Below are 13,351 nucleotides of genomic sequence, written 5' to 3'. Positions count from 1 at the left end.
ACAGATGTTTAGATGTAATCCTTTGACATGTGTAAACATGGAAGGTCCATGATGTGTACAATGGGCTGCTGCTCAGCCAATAGTTAAACAACAAACTTGATTCTTCTATCAAAAGTTACAAAAAGTACAAAACAAATCCTTGCAGGTAATTATTTCCCCATTACTCAGCCGCTTTATCATAAACAGGAAGAGCTAATGGTCTTTTAGGGGCTTTAATTTGTTCAATACTCTCATTCGTTAGATGTCGGGGATGTTAATACTGTGCATCACTGCTTTCAAATATTAAATATAAAAATGAGAAGAAAATAAATGAATACATGTAATTAAACACTATGAAACATTTTTGAGGAAATACAGTTAAGACTACATGTGTGGGAAGGAGAATAACAAATAATGGAAATATAATGAAAAATCAAAGTTGCTCATTTTATCAGGAGGAATAGAATGTTGCTCAACTTCCTTTTTGCAGTTTCAATCAAATAATTTAAATTTTTATTTTCTGGATCACATCCCCTCTGCTATTCACGTTGTCCCTGAAAATGACTCATACTGTAAGACGTCAAAGTGCTGAAACATCAAAGTAAGCCTTACTAGGAAAACACTTTGATTGGCTGGACATGATTCAGTTCCACAATAAATGTATCCATTTACATTAGACATGGACAACTGAAGCCTCGAGGGCTATGTTTAAAAAAAATACATAAATTACAGTATAATGCACTAAGGGACAACAAAAATACACAAAATGCCTCCAAAAACATACAAAGATTATCGTAAAATGCACTAAGGAACAACAAAAATACATAAAATGACAACAAAAATTACACATAACAGAAAATATAAAAAACAACAACAAAATGAAATGTGGGCGCCGCAAATGGCTGCTCCGGTGTGTTGATGTGTCTTCTTTCGCTGCAACTACCAAGTCAAATTCCTTGTATTGTTCTAAACTGTATCTGGTCAATAAAGCTCTTCTGATTCTGAAATATGACAAAATGAAAATACAAAAAATAATCTTGACACAAAAAACAGCAAAAATACAAAGAATGACTTCAAAAAATTACCAACACACAGAAGATGACTACAAAAAAAACATTAAAACACAGAAAGATGACAAAATCACACAAAGCGGCAACAAAAACATAGAGAATAACAGAAAAATACACAAAACGAAAACACAAAACCCTTTGTTCTTTCCTGTATTAATGCTCGGATTGGTCATTTTTATAAACGCTGACATGAATGTTGATAATGTGGCCCTCGGATCAGTCAAAAGTTGCACGTCTCTGATTTGAAAACAGTATCCCTTTATGGGTATTTCCCATATCTGACTTAATGGCAGCAGCAGTCTGCATAGATATACAATACAAGTCTTTGTCCGTGTAAGACAATAGTGTGTTAGTGGGCATCAATCCAACTACACTTAGAGGAACATTGCAGTGCTGAATCCAACTCGGAAAAGAAACAACGTAGACATTTATTACTTCGGTTTTAACAACAAAATGTGGGAATTTTTCAAGGACTTTGGACCAAAGTCTCAGAGGAAACGAGATCTTAACCTTTTAAATGGATCACATTTCACTCACAACAGCTTTTTAAAATGAACAACTTTTATGTTTTTGTAGAAACTTACCGTCATATTGATTTTTGTTGTTTTTAGTAAGTTTAAAAAAATATCTCAAGGTTTTTTTGTGGTGAATGGGAAAGTTTTTAAAGAAAAATCACTGAAAAGAAAGACGACAATTTATAAAGACCTGTACAGATGTGAATCTGTAATGCAATCTGTCGCACAGATTTTTATTAGATGTAACAATACTACAGATTTCAGAGTAAAAAACTTGCTTCCATTCAAAACAAAGAAAAAAACAGAGAAAAAAAAAAAGGACATGCATCTCTAATCTTCCGTCCCGTGTCTGTCCTCAGTCTGCTTTGTCCGTCAGTCCCAACACACTCTCCACATGCTTCGCTCTTATCGCAGGCAGGTGTTCGTACATGTCGAATCCGAGGTCCGAGTCCTGTTGTGGGAGGCGGAAGAGCAGCAAGTGGTTCTTTAGAATCTGGAAATGAGATTATTATAGTGAGAGTGTGAGACGTGTGTGAGTCACTCATTACCTGCACGGAGCAATATCGGCGGCGGGATGAGGTTTGGGCTTTAAGATGTAGGGTAACCAAATGTCTTTTCGCATCTGGTCCAGAAATATTTTACAAATTATTGAAACTGTCCAGGTTTCCCAGGGAGAAATTCCACCAGTTTCTGAAAGCTCGGGAGTTGCACTTTACAGCCAATATGGTGTCATTACGGGAATTTTAATCACATGTGACATAATAATTAAAGATGCCGCTTTGTTTTGATGAAATCGTCACATACAAGGAAAAGAGAAAGAGGACCAAAGTCCAAGAGAAATAAAAGAGACCAAATATTAATGATTATTTACTGTACTGTTGTTTTAATTTCTAGGAAGCAATTTTTCTCATTGTTCCAATGATTGAGAGATTTCAAAAAGGCACATGAAATTTTTGAAGGACAGATTGTTAAAACGCATAATGAAGGTGATTGACTTGAGTCACTGATTTCAGATTTTTTTCAAAGTCTTCAGTCTTTAAGATTCAAGAAAACGTCGAGTACTTTGAGTATGACGAGGTCGGCCAAATGCCCTCTTTTTTGGAAATCTAAATATGGTCACCCTATTAGACGGGAAGTGACAACCAGGTCGACAGGGATTCACCTCATGAAGGCTTTTAGAGCAGATCCTGGGTCAGAGGCCAACTGCACTTTTGTGTCATTCATAACCTTTTATATTTATAAATACAAATACTTACAATTCACAAAAAACTGAATTTGAATTCAGTCCTAAACTTCTGGTGCTGAGCTTTATGAAGGTTTATCCAACAGTCAATGTTGTAATGTAACATAGCTGAAGTCAGCATCCAATGTGAACATTTTAAAATACAAGTTAAAGGCTCTTTTTTTTCCCTTCTTCATATGATTGAGAGGAAGATTTTTAATTATGTTGTTGTTTATTTAATTCTTACTGCTGATTTGTAAGGACATGGGTTGGGAACCGGGTCGCCGGTTCAAGTCCCGGTGCAGACCAAAATTTGGAAGTTGTATTGGTAGCAAGCACTGCCGAGGTGCCCTTGAGCAAGGCACCAAACCCCAACACTGCTCCAGGGACTACTGGTGAAAAATAGCTAATTCTGGCATATTTACAGAAATGTATATTAATATGCACTGTCCCTATAACAAATAAAAAATAAATAAAAACAGTCATCAACATCCCCTGCCAGATTGGTTCCAATTATAACTCACAATCTTTTCCTAAATGTCCTAAATCTAACTAAGATGTATACATAAGAAAATATTATCACATCAGAATATAAAATTACTAACTATCTTATAAGTTTTCTAAGAAAAGCTGTCCCCTTTGAAGATACCTCGAACAGAGTAAAAAAAACGGCACAAGGGCAATAAGTCCGGAAAAAATAATTGCGCACTTCTCATTTTCGAACTCCATCAAGATATTGATACCCTGAAGCCACACACCAAATTTGGTTATCCTATCTTAAACAGTTACTGAGAAAAGCTGTCCCCTTTGAAGATACCTAAAACAGAGTAAAGAAAAACGGAACAAGGGCAATAACTCCGGAAAAAATAATTGCACACTTCTCATTTTCGAACTCCATCAAGATATTGGTACCCTGAAGCCGCACACCAAATTTAGTTATCCTATCTTAAACAGTTTCTGAGAAAAGCTGTCCCCTTAAACTCGGACAGATGGACAAAGCTCAAACCTATATCCCCCTTCCACATTTATGGCGGGGGACAATAAATTTGCCTTGAAACGTCAAATGTTTGCAAAATCATGCTGCAGGCCGCACTGGAAGCTCCGAACAGCTGAATTAGCCCTGCGGGCCTCAAGTTTGACACAAGTGGAAGCCATTTCATACATTCTTTGAAGTCCTCATAAATTTTTTAAATTAAAGCAAACCTCTGAGATGGATTTTGAGAGTCACCCCCACCCCCCTATCCTGCCCCTGGCCCATTGGCCTTAAATCCAACCCATACTTCATGGTCACTGGCCTGCAGGGCTTAAATACACTGCTACTGCAAAGTGCACAGAGAACTAGTTAAAAACAAAACAAAACATCCCAGACAGACACCGAGTGAGTCATGTGGACAAAAGCAACAAAAACAGGAGAGGCGAAGGGACAATTAAGAGATCAACCAAACCAGCACTGCAGGGCATGCTGGGAGCAGTTCAGTACCTCATCAGTCAAGTAGTAGATTTTCCTCAACATTCTGCATCGAGCCGTCTCCCCCTCCTGAAAAAAAGACAGAAAAAGTTTTGATCTCCAGTTAATTTATTATGAAACACAGCAGTGTTCTTGGCGGTCCACCACCAAGTATGAATATCTTCAACTCGACTGCTCAAAAACAACATCTTAGTGCGAACCGACACGTTTCGAGTTTCACCGACATGTGTCTTATTGTCTGGGGGTGGCATCAAACACATGATATTTAACTTGAAGCTGCCCATTTAAAGAATGGATGGCAGATGCAATTCATGAACGAGGAATTCTGGCAGTGCATTAATGACTACATGGGATGAATTCGCTTCAGGTAAAAAGATTAAGATGTTGCATATTTTCCAGCTTGAGGAAACCTCTGTTGAACTACTCAGTTCTCGTTCTGCTCTTTAGCACAGCTGCAGCACCTGCTGAGTTTCTAACATCGCTTCACATGCTGCAGCTTGCTTTAGTTTCCCTGACTCGCTAAAAGACCCACAAAGCTCCGCCCCCAACACAAAAATCACAAGCAGAAGATTCAGGGATGGCAGACATAATATAGACTTTAAAGTTCACTTTTTACTCTATTTTTTTTTATCAGGGTTGTAGACAATTACATTTTTCAGTTACAAATACATGTTTAATTACCCATGTTCAATTACAATTATAGTAACCAGCAGTTTTTTCAATTACAATTAAATTACTATTATTTTTAATCCTTAAAAAGTCAATTACAAGTTTGTTCTCAATTACTAAAGTTCAATTACAATTAATCATAATTACTGAGCCTGAAATAAATAACCTAATAAAAATTTACCTTGCTCTTGTGTTAGCTTTCTGTTAGCATCTCTTATGATAACAGGTCATAAATCAGCTGTAAAATACATTAAAAACAAACATCTGTCATCTAATGTCTTTCCTATCTATTGGTTAGCTTGTTAGACTTCCCAATCAATGAAAATAAAGGTCTTAATATTTTTGGTATGGATGTCTGAGCCTTTTTTTATGTCAGTATACTTCTAGACTTTTTAAATAGTAAAATGTGATAAAAAAAAAAAAAATGCATATGAAACATATTTTAATAATTGTTAACTACATATGTGTAGAACCGTCCATAGAACTGTAACATTGTTTCCCAGTTTTGCGTTAAGTCATAATTGACAATTTTTATAGAATTTACATGGCAATTACAATTACAAAGTCAATTATCTAAATGCAATCGCAATTTAATTACGGTTATGAAAGCTTTACCTGAGCAGCAGCGTCCTGAGAGAAGATGAAAGAATTGATGTGCGACAAAGCAACCACGTATAAGACCGGACACCAGGAGGGTTTCAGGGTTCTCGTCACCAAGGCACGAAAGTAAAGGTGAAGAAGTGGAAGTGAGTCTTCAGGAGGTGAGGTGAACCGCTCGATGGGGATGGACAGCTTTGGATGATGAAGAAAAAAGAAACAAAAAGGTTAAAGAAACCACAAATGGTGAAAGGAACAATAAGTTGGACATTACCTGATCAAGAGGGACCCCCAGGGACCTCAGTGTCCCCACATGTTCTCCAAAGACAGCCAGCCTCATGGTGGTGCTGTACCTTCTCTGCAGGGGCAGGAGGACCCAGCAGCCAAACAAGCGGTCCCCAAGGGACACCGCCTCATACTGGGACAACAGGGCCAAGTACAGATCCTCAAAGGAAGCGAGACCTGGAGGAGCCACATTCAGGTCCAAGGAGTCCAAGCACGATGTCCTGGAAACAAAAAAAAACACTCAGGATTCAAATTTGATTCATAATAAAAAAAAAAAAAATTTTTTAAATGGGTGAAATAATGAGACCTGGTCAGCAGTCTGAACAGACCCCAGGTCAGTCTTTGGACAGGTCTCTCTAGGAATAAATCACTGGAGCAGAGGAAGATGCAGGAGAGGCGTGCTAGCTTAGCTACAGGAGGAATCACCTGCAGCACGCACGCACACACACACACACACACACACACACACACACACACACACACACACACACACACACACACACACACACACACACACACACACACACACACACACACACACACACACACACACACACACACACACACACACACACACACACACACACACACACACACACAGACAGACACAGACAGACAGTTAGAACAGAAGTGCTGCTATCATTGGTTGGTATCATTTAGCACCACTGTTACAGATACATAAAACCAGGTTTGCTTAAACTCAACTTTAATAGAGAAAAACAAGAATAATCCTTGATTTCTAGTCAACACTGTAGCCAAGCTCACCAAAAGCCACAGCTCTGTTGAACACTCTATTCCTGCCAACCTGAGCAGTGATGACTTCATCAACTTCTCTAACAATTAGAAATAAAGTTAATGTACCCCCTGCAGGAGTGCTCAATAATTTCTTAAACAAAGCAGCTCCTGAAATAACCCCAACATGCAGCTTTTATTCAGAGTTTCACTCCAATTGGTCTATCTGAACTGACCTCAATAGTTAGTGCTTCTAAACCAACAACCTGTCTTTTAGATCCAATCCCAACTCCAATATTTAAAGATCACCAAATAGAAAACTCAATATATCTTGAATCTCAATAAATTGCCCAGCTCTATCAGCACCCCTGAATAGAATAAGTAAGTTTAGAGATAATAGGATGATATCATGTACAAATGTAAAGCAACTGATTATAAAAATGTCACAATTGCAGATAACAGTGTGTTAAATAAGGAGATATAGTGATATACATACTGTATATGTATAAAGTGTGGTGTTCTAAAACTTTTGACAGGTATTGTATATAATGTTGGTTCAGAGGATCTCTGATGTGGACTTTGACCTGTTCACGTACCTTCAGAGCGTCCCCCCTCCACACCTCCAGGAGCAGCAACCACTGCAGACAGTTGGTGACAGCCTGCAGGGCCCCGTGAGGAAGCTCCTCCACCGCCCGCCCGCCGCCGTCTGCCATCCCTGCTCGCTCATACAGGCTGATGAGCGGCAGGAAAGGCCAGTCCAACGGCAAAATAGGGCCGCTGAGCTCCGGCAGGAGGTGTGACTTAACCCACGGGTTGCGTCCCAAATAGGAGTCTCTGGACGAGAGCACGGAGGAGTCCAGGTGGGCGAGGTGGGTGAGGAAGCAGCCTCGTATGGAGGGCAGCTCGGTGCAGGCTTCCCTCAGGAGGGCTCCCACCGTGTGGAGAGAAGGGGAAGTGTGGTTTACTGGTTCCTCATTGAGCTTCAACTCACCGAGCTCCACAGCCTCTGGTCCTCCACTGTGGCCCTCTCTGGAACACAAGGGACCACAAAGCAGGGACGGGGTCAATTACCGGCAGCTTCTTTAGCTTTAGTATCTTAGCCTTATGGATGAAAATGTTGATTTGTTTTAGTCACATTTTAGTCATTTCAAAATGTGATAGTTTTGGTCAACAAAAATTCAAAAAGGTTTTAGTCTAATTTTAGTAATTAAAAAAAAAATATATATATATATTAGTCTTTTAACATTAATCTAGGTAAATAACTGTTTGAAAGTGGAATGAATAATTAAAGGTTGTACTGAGAGTTGAGGTGTGTGGCTCCTTTAAGGCTTTAGAGAATGAGAGCCGCATATGTAAGTAAGTAATCTTTATTCATATAGCGCTTTTCACAGGTAAAAACCACAAAGTGCTGTACACACATTTCAGTATCAACCCATCTAAAGAGAACATGGAAGAACAGTCACAAATAACATGTGAGAACTGTGGGTCGCTAAGGGCATTGGAGGCTCCCCATATTTAAATGAAAAATGGGAAAACAACATAAGGAGAGGTGAGGGGAAAAAAGCAGATTATGAACTGAATTCCCTAAAGGAGAACAAAGTACAAAACCAGGAAAAAAACCTCTCAACTACAAAAAACACAGCAGACAAAACAAGCAGGCAGCTGGCAGCAAGGTGAGATAGGGAGGGGAGCAGGAGAAGAGAAATGCGACCACCTTCACAAGAAGCAGAAAAGAAGTGTGTGTGCGAGTGGACAAGCGAGAGAGAGGAAGCGGTAGAGTGGAGTGGTAGAGTGAAACTCAGAAAAGACTTACGATATAAAGTCCTTGCTGAAGATTGTGGTGGACAGGAGCTCATGTGCCAAAAACTCACTGCCTGGCAATAACCAGGATAGAAGTACTAGTGCCACCTGGTGGTACAATGAGGCATACAGAGCTACTTTGGGCTCAAGAGGAACCTGGGAAGAGAGAAAATGACTAGTTTAGACATAAAAACACAGATAAAAACATTGAAATTACATTGTTTTGCATGCAACTCATTTCTGTAAGGATTACAGTGGTCACTGTCAGTGTGTATACCAGTCTGTGTGCCAGCCTGAGCAGCAGGTAGAGAAGGTGGTGTTCGTGACGAAGCAGCCAGGCCCTGCTGTGCGACAGTGTGGGGGATGCTACACTGTAGCTACGAAGGTAACCAATCACAGGCTCTGACAGGAGGAGGCCAGAGAACTGGGAACCAGGGGAGAGAAAAGGAGTTAAAAATAATGTCTATAAATTAGATTTTTGTGTGTGTGCTGCCTCTTCACAGCTGCATTGGTTCAACTCAATGATGACCTGGACCTATGGTTTTGTTCTTTATTATTAACAGATTCTGTACATTTTAAACATCAGTTCCTCCACTTGGACGGACAGAAACCAAAAACAGCTAAATTGAATTTACCTCCCAATAAAAAGGCACAAGACAGTAAAACCTCTGCTTTTCATCCGTAGCATTATAATCGAAAGCAGAGATGGGCAAATTCTACAGTGGGGGCCACAATAATGTGATTGGCTGATCCGAGGGCCACATTTTCAACATTTATCTCAGTAAGTGTTTTTGTTGGGATTTTCTATATTTTTCTGTCATTTTAATGTATTTTTGTTGTCGTTTGTTGTGTTTTTAGAGTGATTGCATTTTTAGGAAGTAATTTTTGTGTATTTTTATTGTTTTGTGTGTATTGGAGTCATTTTGTATATTTTCGGTTACAATTTGGTATGTGTTCTTGTACTTTTATGCATTTTTGTTGTCATTCTGTGTGTTTTTTGAGCCATTTTATGCATTTACTTTGGGCTACACGTGGCTTCCGCCACCGCCAGTTGTCTGATCTTTATAATCAAACTCTAAATTGAACAATAATCTAAGGCATACTTTACATAATCTCCTGCTTCCCTGATCTATTTCTAAAGCTTGAAACTGTTTACAAAGTATCATTTGTTGCAGAGCTCCTGTATTACACTCACCTTGCTGCAGAGGCCTTTGTGGATCCTTGTGATCGTTTCCAAGAGGAGTCCGAGTCCAGTTAGAAGAGGAAATGGAGAGTCGGGCACAGCCAGCCCAGGGCGAGTCCTCCACCGTGAACAGGCGAGACCAGGAAGGGCAGGAGCGCTCTCTGGGTCCCGATGAACACTTTCAACATTACACACAACTGAAGAAGACCTGGAAAGGAAAAAAAACAAAAAACCTCAATCTCTTCAACATGAGAAAATATAAGAATCACATTTATGAGAAAAAGGAAGGAAATATCCTTTTATTATGCAAATATTTATTTTTAAATGATCTATGACTTCCATAGATAACAAAAAACAGCAGGAAGTACAGACGCTACATTGGGTCACAGACAATGACATACTTGAGATTCTTCATCAGGTCTTTGACAGCAAAGTGAGCCATCAGAGGGAGAAGAACCTCAGACGTCAACAACTCCAGCTCCTGAAGAGTCTCCACTGGTTTGAAGCAGCGCTGAGAAACACAGTTTAAAGCACTGGGGTCAATCTTTAACACAGAAAGATGTGAGATGTAATGTGAGGATGAGACTGGCGAGGCCGTACCTGTCTGGAGAGCTGATGGTAGTATGCTTCTAAATAAATCAGGTAAGCTGGTATCACAGCGAGGCTGCTGTCCCTCTCAGCTGGAGCGTCCAGCCTCTTGAGGAAACCCTTTAAATGACCCAATAACAACGCCTGCAGCCCCGTCACGTGACTCCACGTCACAGGAGGAGGAGGAGGACACTCTTCTCCTTGAGAGCTGGACACAGGAACACTTTTATACTAACCTGTAACTTTTAGTATTCTTTGGCCGACTTCTTCTTCTTCCGTTGCTCGTACCTGATCATGTCAGCCTCGAGCTCCTGATGACAGCCAGCAGTGTGAGTGACGTGTGTGAGCAGAGAGAGCAGCGCCAGGTGCCGCTGAGTGTGCAGATGTAGCTGAGGCTCTGAGGACGACAATAGTCTGTGGGCAGACTGCAGCGTCCTGACTAAGGCTGGGTAAATATCTCTGAGGAAAAGGGACAACAGGAGACAGGGTCCATGTTAGACATTAAACCAAAAGGTTTTCTGTCTGTAAAATATGTTCCACTTTTGTATTTTTCTCCAATAAGAGACAGCATGTGTGAGTGAGTTCTGTAGTGTGAACTGAGTCAGGACGCACTCAGCAATGAAAATATATATATATATATAGATATATATCGATAAAGGCGGTATTGTAATTTTCTAAATAGAAAACTCGATATATCATGAATCTCGATATATTGCCCAGCCCTAGTGTACGCTAACACTGCAAATTCTACACAGGAATCAACTGTGCAAAAATGTGATTTTCACCTTCGCCTCAATGAAAACAAGAACTGCTTCTGTGCATTCCCTGAGTGACAGGAAAGGGTGAAAAAGATTATCTGCTCAGTTTAAAATCAGTTGTTATAACACAACAAACGTTATTTGTTATTTTCTGTTCTGTAATCCATAAAAAATATGTTTCTTACTGTTATATTATTGTGTTATTATTGACCATTATGCCTGTGGTCGCAAATTTGCAGCATACCCGAATTTCTATTTATTTTTTGTGCTTCAGTCAAATTAACAATCTCAACTTAATTTACCATCTACTTAAAGGGAATGGTTTGGGAGTTTTCATTACAGAGGTTAGCGTCCCAGTGCTAGCGCCAGTGCGAGCCACTTAACTAGTTTCTAATCGGAGCGAACTATCATTCAATATTTAGCCTTTTTATTTCAAATTTTAATTATAAATGCTGAAATAACATCCCCCAGCATGGAGGTTATTAATTCAAGTATTTGATCTTTCTATCTAAGCAGAGTTTGCGTGTTCTCTTTGAACATGAATTCATTTCTAATCCAGTCCCTCTTGGACTTTTTGATGGTGAAAAAAAAGATTACGCAGAAAAAAAACAGAGAGAACCAGTGAGATAACCGAGGAATACTAACAGGTTTCAGACTTACATGAATAACTGACAGGCCTGTCCATAAGCAGTGGCCACAGCCCACAGCCTGTAGGCCTCTGTGGTGACCCTGAACGCCTCACTGGACTCCAGCAGCAGCTCGCTGGGCTCAGCGCTCAGCAGGCAGGACAAGCGCTCCCTCGCTCCCAGTGAGTTGAACTGGAACAAAGACAAATCAGTGGGATCAACACTTATGTTAAAATATGTGCCAGTGTGATCCCAAGCGCCAAAACCGAGCTGTTACCACTCGTGCACAGGCGTGTCTCCCCGAAGTGGCCAGAACTCTTAAAAGCTTCACTGCGCTGTGCAGCGGGAGTCCGTACACAGACTGAGGAGGGAATACTGATGAGGCCGTCCAGGATGTGGGAACAAACTCCGTCATCACAGTCCCCATCAGACGAGGACAATCCAACAACTGAGAGGAAAAAAACGTGACACGGGTCAAAAGGGAGTCCCTGACTTTGTGGCAGTGCTGCACGTGCAGTTGATACCTGTGTGGCAGACGAGGAGGAATGTCGAGCGATGCGAGTCAAGATTTCCAGAATGTCCTCGACAACTGGAGGCGATGGGCGGACCACCTCAAGAATGTAACGTAACCGTGGGAGCAGCTTCATTTTGAACAAACCCTGAAAGACAACAAATTAAAACAAAAAAATACAGTATTTCTTCTTTGTATTTGAGGGTACGGCCAATGTGACGGTGAATCCTGTGTGTGGATTTTTCAGTCAGTCGCACATGTGTCCAGTGAAAGCAGGTGTCGGGAGATTATGACTGACAGTCACCCCTACAGTGGAATGAGTGAACTGTACCAGCCACTGAACATCATGGTGGAACTGAACGTTCAGAAACGAGCTTCAAATAATGTGGGGAAAGCAATTAACAGCTTTAATAACAGGATGGATGCGTTGTGGTCCATACGCAGGACAGTGTACGAGTGGAGGGAAATTGAACGGGAGCTGAAGTCATACATCTGTTGAATATTTTTTTCATTTTCTGTGCGTAAAATAAGATATTGCTTAAATAAAAAGCAAATACCAGTAATAAATGAACATTTCTGAAGCAAGGAGTCGTGCTGGCTCATATGCATACGGTGGGAAGAGCGTTTAAAAAGTACAATATGGTTTAAAATGTAATATATTTCCGCCAGTTTTTAATAATAAAGAGCATAAAGCAGCCAAATCACCACATCGGGTTTGTTCAGACGCGATCGAGTCCGTATTCTGACTGAGAATCCGGACTTGACGCAATCGCTCCAGACAGAGAGAACGGTGTATCAGTCTGGATACAGTAAAAACAGACCATAAAACGCTGTAAAAGGACTAATATGCAGCCGTGGAGCAGTGAAGGAAGAGACTTCATGTCGAGATGGAAACTCATCAGTTGAAACTTATCAGAACACACGGAAATCTGCGTTGAACCAAACAGGAGTTTAGCAGTCCGACTACCTGCTAGTTTGCATTGGCCGAGTCATTTGAAGTACACCCTCATCAGCCAATAGAGTGCAGCCCATGTGACGGTGTCGCCTTTATGTGGATTTTTCTTGGAAAATTGCAAAATTCTTGGAATGCGACCAATACAGGGGTGTGTTTAATGGCTCGAAAAATAAAAAGCAGAAGTTGTCCTGTCTGCTAATTCACCTTGACGACATCCTTCGTGGCCACCTCCTGGTCACTCTTGCGTTCTTCCTTCTCCTTGGCAGTTTCCTTCAAAATTTCATCCGTGCACGGATCATCTTCATCATCTTCCTCGTCCTGAGCCGACGGCAGCAGAGGGAAGGAAACCATACCACGAAACCAGGAGAAAGTGGTGTCCAAACACTCCTGAGC

The 13,351-nt window shown here is 40.6% G+C and overlaps 1 protein-coding gene across 5 annotated transcripts in view; it reads right to left on the bottom strand.

Annotated features, from left to right (window-relative positions):
* Positions 1 to 13,351, bottom strand: part of rpap1 (RNA polymerase II associated protein 1) — a 45,000-nt gene that overhangs the window by 22,110 nt on the left and 9,539 nt on the right. For 2 of the 5 annotated variants that reach the window (XM_028437615.1, XM_028437616.1), the window contains exons 12-26: positions 13,163 to 13,345; positions 12,017 to 12,151; positions 11,770 to 11,940; positions 11,527 to 11,684; positions 10,397 to 10,567; positions 10,121 to 10,316; positions 9,922 to 10,031; positions 9,533 to 9,728; positions 8,591 to 8,761; positions 8,351 to 8,493; positions 7,134 to 7,566; positions 6,113 to 6,231; positions 5,795 to 6,026; positions 5,539 to 5,715; positions 4,267 to 4,323 (exon numbers count right to left, since the gene is read on the bottom strand). In XM_028437615.1, coding sequence (XP_028293416.1) covers positions 4,267 to 4,323; positions 5,539 to 5,715; positions 5,795 to 6,026; positions 6,113 to 6,231; positions 7,134 to 7,566; positions 8,351 to 8,493; positions 8,591 to 8,761; positions 9,533 to 9,728; positions 9,922 to 10,031; positions 10,121 to 10,316; positions 10,397 to 10,567; positions 11,527 to 11,684; positions 11,770 to 11,940; positions 12,017 to 12,151; positions 13,163 to 13,345 — 2,652 coding nt within the window. Of the gene's footprint in view, positions 1 to 1,747; positions 2,058 to 4,266; positions 4,324 to 5,538; positions 5,716 to 5,794; positions 6,027 to 6,112; positions 6,232 to 7,133; positions 7,567 to 8,350; positions 8,494 to 8,590; positions 8,762 to 9,532; positions 9,729 to 9,921; positions 10,032 to 10,120; positions 10,317 to 10,396; positions 10,568 to 11,526; positions 11,685 to 11,769; positions 11,941 to 12,016; positions 12,152 to 13,162; positions 13,346 to 13,351 lie in introns of those variants that run through there. The other 3 variants (XM_028437618.1, XM_028437619.1, XM_028437617.1) reach the window with 3 other exon arrangements.

Source organism: Gouania willdenowi, chromosome 22 (assembly GCF_900634775.1).
Source record: "Gouania willdenowi chromosome 22, fGouWil2.1, whole genome shotgun sequence".
NCBI lineage: Eukaryota > Metazoa > Chordata > Actinopteri > Blenniiformes > Gobiesocidae > Gouania > Gouania willdenowi.
This window is presented reverse-complemented; position numbering and strand designations above follow the sequence as displayed.